This window comes from Platalea leucorodia (genome assembly GCF_965183815.1).
Source record: "Platalea leucorodia genome assembly, chromosome: 5".
NCBI lineage: Eukaryota > Metazoa > Chordata > Aves > Pelecaniformes > Threskiornithidae > Platalea > Platalea leucorodia.
The window spans coordinates 52,700,742-52,706,771 of NC_138827.1; the positions used below are offsets into that span (position 1 = coordinate 52,700,742).

The window sequence follows — 6,030 nt, forward strand, 5'->3', positions numbered from 1 at the left end:
TCAAATTCTCATCAGTTACTTTGCTTTACTGCAACCAGAAGCTGTGCTGAGGCAGCTAAAGATGGTAGCAGACTAAGGGCTATCAACATGCATCATTAGCTCTTGACAATCTCAGTTGTTGCAACAGGGTCGTGAAGTCAAACACAGCGTGCCTACCGCACAGAACAGGGCAAACACCACTAACTTGCACTGGGGCTCTGTGCTTTCTCACTGAGTTTGTATTTTTTAAAGTTGTAAGCACTAAACACTCTGTCCTGGGCAACCCCGTTATAGAAAGGGAAAGATACTACTGCAAGGCAACACGCACGGTCCCACCTCCACAGCTGGTAAAGTGCTGATCACACAGGTGATGCTATTGAGCAAGGGAGGGATTCAGTCCTGGCTGAAGGAATAGTTCTCCTTCCCGCACTCACTGGTTCGTCACTCATCTGGACCACCTAACAAACACAGAGAGATCAAGGGGAAGTGCAACAAAATACTGAAGAAAAGAATGCACGCTCTAACATCCAAATCCCCTTTGATCATATCCAGCCCCCTACTTCATTTGCTCTGCTGTTATTCTACAGATTGCTTTTACCAGCTGGAGAGCTGCAAAAATAGACAGTTATAAACAAGAACATCAGGGAGCAAAGCTTGAAATTCTCTCCCTGCAAACACCTGAAACCTACTCCAAGCCAGTCATGCATCAGGACATGACATCCCTGGGAAGCACAGTGGCAAACAGCCTGAGTTTTGAAGACTGGATGCTGACAGAAGGGTTGCAGCCCACAGGCTTTGCAGGCTGAGCCCCTTCTGCTGCTGCGGTTTCCCTCCATAGACAGATGCTCACGCAAGTTCATGAGCAGCCTTCCGGCTTGTCTGACTATGAAGGGAGCACAGAGAGATGGGAAATGAGGCCAGTGGCAAGCATCTCACCTCTCCGTGGCTCATGAGACCCATCTAAAGCAAGGAGAAGTGAAAATAGCTATTCCCCTATGCCAGTTTAATGCTCTGTGTAACAGGTATTAGTGGTTTCAGCTTGGCACATCCACAGGACAAAAACCTTCAGGGTAGTTAACACCTGGGTTGGCAAGGCAGCCAGAAACTGAACAGGCTGTGGAGAATTAACCACTTCAGCAGCACCAAAAATGGCCTCTTTCTGCTGATCACCATCACCTGCACCATCAGCCTCAGCAGGTAAGTTATTGTGGAAGCTGTTGCTGCTGACTGCAGCACGGATAATAAAATTTCGCTGCGTTAGCCTGCCCATCTGGCCACTTCTTTCAGATTATACCTAGGTACTTCAGGACTGATGTAATGCACCAGGCATCTAAGTAAAACGCCCGCACACAGACAATGAGCAGCATGACAAACTGAGAGAGAATCCAGCTTCTCACATGACTTTTTGGATGTTGCTAACAAGCCGATATGAATGGAAAAATTAATCAAAATTATTAATTCAACATCAAAAACTTAATGGATGTTCTCCCTAAAATCAGGACATAGACTTATTTTAAAACCTGCCTAAGTGAAGTCTCAGTAGGTAGAACAGGACAATTTCTCTGACAAAACTAATAGGGCAGTTAAGAACAACAGAAGCAGAATTTCCCATATATTTTTGATTGTTCAGGGTTATGATTATTCCATTTTGTCTGTAAAATTCTGTAACTTACCCAAAACTCATGAGTTGAAAAAAATGCAAGATGCTGATATAAATTTAGGAATAGTCCCAGGTGATAAGCAAGCGGACAAAGAAACTGTTCAGAAACAAAACTAAAACCTCATTTTGGAAAGCAGCTGGCAGATAACCCCATACACAGCAATGACGGGCGTACGGGACGATTGTGCTTTTCTGGGGAGGGACCCCGCAACGCGGTGCGATGTCTCTGCACCGCATTTTCCTGGTGGGACTCCTTCCCCCCTCGTTTTTCCAGACTTTCCTCTCCAACCTGGGATCCTTTTGGCCCACCCCAAGTCGGATCCTGAGGTTTCTGTGGAAGATGCCGGCTGCCTCTAATGACGGGGGTGCCAGCGAGGCTGACATCAGCACCGGGCTATACAGCGCGGCCCTCTAAAGCGGTTTGGGTTCTTCTTTTTTTCCACCCGCAAAGGCAGTGGCAGTACAGCCTCGCTGGGACAGGAGGGACGCAGCGAGCGAAGGCCCGGAGCCACCCGCCGCCCCGCACCGGCTGCCGCTCCCCCCGCCAGGCCCAGGCGCATGCGCGGCCCCGCCGCTCCGCACCGAGAAGATGGCGGCCGCCGCGCTGTGCTGGGCGCTGCGGGCCGCTCGGCAGGTCAGCCCGCTCCCTCCCTCCCCTGCTCCCCTTCGGGGCCGTGTCCCGCCCGGCCGAGGCGCCGGGGAGCGGGCAGGGCCCGGCGGGGGGGCCCCGGGGCTCGTCAGGCCGCGGGGGGCGGCGGCGGCCGGCTCGGCCCCGCGTCAGCCCAAGCCTCGCGTGAGCCGCGGGGCGAGTGGATGTGACCTGGGGGTCGCGCGCGTCTGCCGCGCCGTAACCGCCGCGCCGTAACCGCCGCGCCGGCTCCTGTGAGCTGCTCGGGCGGGAGCTGCCCTGCAAGGACGTGATCTGGAAACGTCTGAGAAAGAGAGGTTTACGGGAGTAATTCATACTTCAGTTGGGCAGGCTGTTCGTGCCGCGGGTGGGTGTTGTAAACCTAGTGTTTTTAATTAGGTTCTCCCCTCGCCATGCACGGGGCAAGCACGGAGCTACTACGTGGACTGGAGGATGCTGCGGGACGTCAAGAGGAGGAAGCTGGCGTACGAGTACGCGGACGAGAGGCTGCGGATCAACGCCATCCGGAAGAACACCATCCTGCCCAAGGAGCTCCAGGTACCGGGCAGCGGCCCCGCCGCCGGGGCCCGGCACAAGCCCGCGCACTGGGCCGCAGCGGCCGCCCTACAGACCCGAGCGGCCCTGCGGGGTCGCGGGCGCTCGCGCTTCCCTAACTCACGAGCGCAGAATCCCGTTGTATCGCATGGTGACCGCTGGCGCCCAGGCGTCATCAGAGCCTCGGCCTTCTGCGGGTGTTTACAACCACAGCGTATTCTCCTGACTGGAGGTTGTGCGTGTTGCAATGTGGGTTTGGTTTTCTTGGGGTTTTTTGTTTGGTTTGGTTTTTTTTTTTTTTTGAAACCACTGCTGCTCATGTAAGCAGTATATGTAACACTGCATACGATGAAGTCTCATTTTTTTTCCCTCACAGCTGTCACTAACATACATTCAGAAAGCTGTTTTCCTTATTTCCGATAATATGGTTACTTTTATCGTTTCCTAAATAAACTTGACATTTTTTTTTTGCTTATTTAAAAACCTGGAAGCCTGATCCAGCCAAACCCACCAATTTGTTCAATTAGAAATACTTAATTTTACTCCTTGCCTGAGCTACAAGCGTGTAAAAGCTGCATCAGATCTGGGTGTTAGATCTGTTCTTAAAAATGCACATATTCACTGCCCTGCTCTCAGCTTTCCTTACTAAGCATTACAAATATTTGCAAGTATCAAAAATATTCCTACAGTATTCCTACACGTGTTTGATCTGGCCATGCCTAGTTGTGGGGAGATCCTTTCACCCTTAAAACGTTCTGGGAGAGAAAGTGTCTGAATCTGGCTTTATGTATAGACTTTACCATTCTCTTGGCAAGTCTAGTCTGCGTTGGATGTCCTTACAGGGGAAAAAAAATTAATTGCAACTGGCTTTGCTTTTGGTATTCCTCAGCTGCTTCTGTCACCTTTTGAAGTCACAAAGTCATAGCAGCAGTTAGATTGAAGAAAAAGACTCCAGGAAAGTAACTTTTTGCTCCCCTACAAAATGTTACTTGGTGTCCAAAATTGAAGTCTTAAAAATTAAGCTACAAGTCTTCTCTGAAAGTATAGGCTGCTTTCTGAATAAAATCATAGGAATTAAATAGGCCAGAAAAAATACTGCAAGCGTTTAGCTGTACTAGATAGCGTATATATACAGCTGTATATGCCAATAAGAGGCACAAAATGGACAAAACCAGTAACTGAAGTGTGTTCTGAAGTTAAGAAGTCCTACTGACCTTGCTGTTACTGAAGTTGAAAGTCCCATTGCTGCTGTCATGATGCTGTCCTCCTTTGAAAGCAAACATCCCTTTAGAATACAGCCTTACACTGTTGCTTTCCAGCACTCCTGCAACATAATGGGAGTTTTTGTAGTCCAGCCTCAGACCTTCCCTTTACTTCCAACTGTGACTTCCTACCATGACTGAACACAGGATTCTTTTCAGCCCTTCTGTCCTTTAGAAAATAATACATTACAAAATGCTGCAGTTAGGGACACTTGCCTAGCCTCAAGCGACTTCCTTTAGGCTGCATTTCCCTGCTGAGCTCACTTGTTGTTCTTCTGAAATTCCATTTGCTGCTACCTGGTGCTTCCTGAAAACTGTTGAGCTCTCTTGTTGTAGTACATGGAAAGGCCTTTCTTAAGCCTTCTCATTAGAACAGAGACACTTTGACTTGTCTTCCTCTGCCTGTAGCTCCTTCCAAAGTATACTATATAAGATTCCTTTTACTGACATCAAAGCATTTTACTTGAGAATGCAGTTAATAAGGGACATATATGTAAGTTCAGCTTATCTTAAAGGAGTAGCCTGCAACATGGACAAAGCCAAGCAGATTTTGACTAACGATAATTACTGGCATGAGGTTGTTCAGTCTGTGTAATAAGGTTAACTTTGGGGTCTCCATGTGGATCGTTTTACATTCACTGTCAGGATGCCCAGAAGGAAAGGGTCAAGTGAGGAAGACAAGTGCAAGTTCCCTATCAAATAGCGAAGCATACTTGTGAGGTGGTAGAGAAGCTTGTGGTGGTACTAGCTCTACAGCTAGATTTTGAGGTCTGGCAATAAGCCCCCTCTAAATCCTGGGGAACACAGACAAACTCTATACTGTGGTCTTCTGTTTTAGGAAGTGGCTGATAAAGAGATTGCTGACTTGCCCCGGGACAGCTGCCCTGTGAGGATCCGGAATAGGTGCGTCCTGACATCCCGCCCTCGGGGGGTGAAACGGCGTTGGAGGCTCAGCAGAATCGTTTTCCGACATTTTGCTGACCATGCTCAGATGTCTGGGATACAGAGGGCTATGTGGTAGATCACCATGTGGATATACATTCAGGCAGAAAACACGAAACAGGCTCAGTTTGTGTGTTTTGAGTAATTAAAGCAAGACTGTCCTGTCTAAGAGCCCAGCATCAATATCAAACTAATAAGGGAAGGATGAGAAGCCATGCGGATTCATTGAACTCTCTTACTGGATTGCGACTGGCATCAGCTAACTGTCAAGAAGCAGCATAACTGCACTAAGCTGGTTTGTACAAGAGGCGGTTTTATTTTGGCGGGGGGATACACCATTGCCTGATTGCTGCAGAACTAAGTTGAAGTTTGTCAGAAATAAAGACATACAGCACAAGGCTCATTTAAGCAGTTTTTTTGCCACCATATGGTAAATTCACCATGGTAATTTGGGTAAAAGCATAAATGAAATTGTACAACAGGGCAAAGTGGTATTCTGCCATTAACAAGGATGAGTATGAACTGAAACTAAAACATGGCCTCAAGTTTATATACTCTTGCTATGCAAACTTAATATATGTATATTAACAAGCAGACACAGTGGATAAAGGACCTATTAGAAACTACAACGTGCTAGTATTTATCTCCTGCTTGTAGTGCAGTGCTGGGTCCAATGCTTTAAGAACAAGGTAGCAAGTAAGTCCTAGTCCAGACCATAATAGGACAGTAATGGCTTCTTTAGTTCATCAGGTAACATCAAACAAATCTGTCCTTGGGAGAGGCATGAGAAGGAAGCAGGAAGGAAACAACAGTAGCAACAAGCCTGCTGCTAAGCTCACGTTTGCCCCCTGCTCTTCTCCAAAGCAGGGCAATAAAGGGGAAACGGCTCCTCTGTCCCCCTCCTTAGCAGGGGGGGCGAGAGGCTGCAACAACCGGGCCAAGTGAAGTGGTTCTGCCACCGGGTGGAAGGCACAGGGGCAGCAAACTGAGAGCAACCCGTCGCC

General features: G+C 48.4%; 2 protein-coding genes across 9 annotated transcripts in view; one reads left to right on the forward strand and one right to left on the reverse strand.

The window, feature by feature from the left end:
* Positions 1–6,030, reverse strand: part of TNN (tenascin N) — a 43,703-nt gene that overhangs the window by 33,919 nt on the left and 3,754 nt on the right. For 2 of the 8 annotated variants that reach the window (XM_082312944.1, XM_082312943.1), the window contains exons 1-2: positions 4,037–4,236; positions 316–437 (exon numbers count right to left, since the gene is read on the reverse strand). The exons of the other annotated variants lie outside the window; for them this stretch is intronic. The gene's annotated coding sequence lies outside the window, so the exon portion shown is untranslated. Of the gene's footprint in view, positions 1–315; positions 438–4,036; positions 4,237–6,030 lie in introns of those variants that run through there. 8 annotated transcript variants of the gene reach the window in all.
* Positions 2,208–6,024, forward strand: MRPS14 (mitochondrial ribosomal protein S14). The gene is made up of 3 exons (XM_082312950.1): positions 2,208–2,273; positions 2,667–2,825; positions 4,923–6,024. The coding sequence occupies exons 1-3, from the start codon at positions 2,229–2,231 to the stop codon at positions 5,103–5,105; spliced, it is 387 nt and encodes a 128-aa protein (XP_082169076.1). The 5' UTR covers positions 2,208–2,228; the 3' UTR covers positions 5,106–6,024.

Coding starts and splice junctions, on each gene's coding strand:
- MRPS14 (XM_082312950.1), top strand. CDS start 2,229: ATGGCGGCCGCCGCGCTGTGCTGGGCGCTGCGGGCCGCTCGGCAG. Junction 2,274..2,666: donor CGCTGCGGGCCGCTCGGCAG/GTCAGCCCGCTC, acceptor GTTTTTAATTAG/GTTCTCCCCTCGCCATGCAC. Junction 2,826..4,922: donor TCCTGCCCAAGGAGCTCCAG/GTACCGGGCAGC, acceptor CTTCTGTTTTAG/GAAGTGGCTGATAAAGAGAT.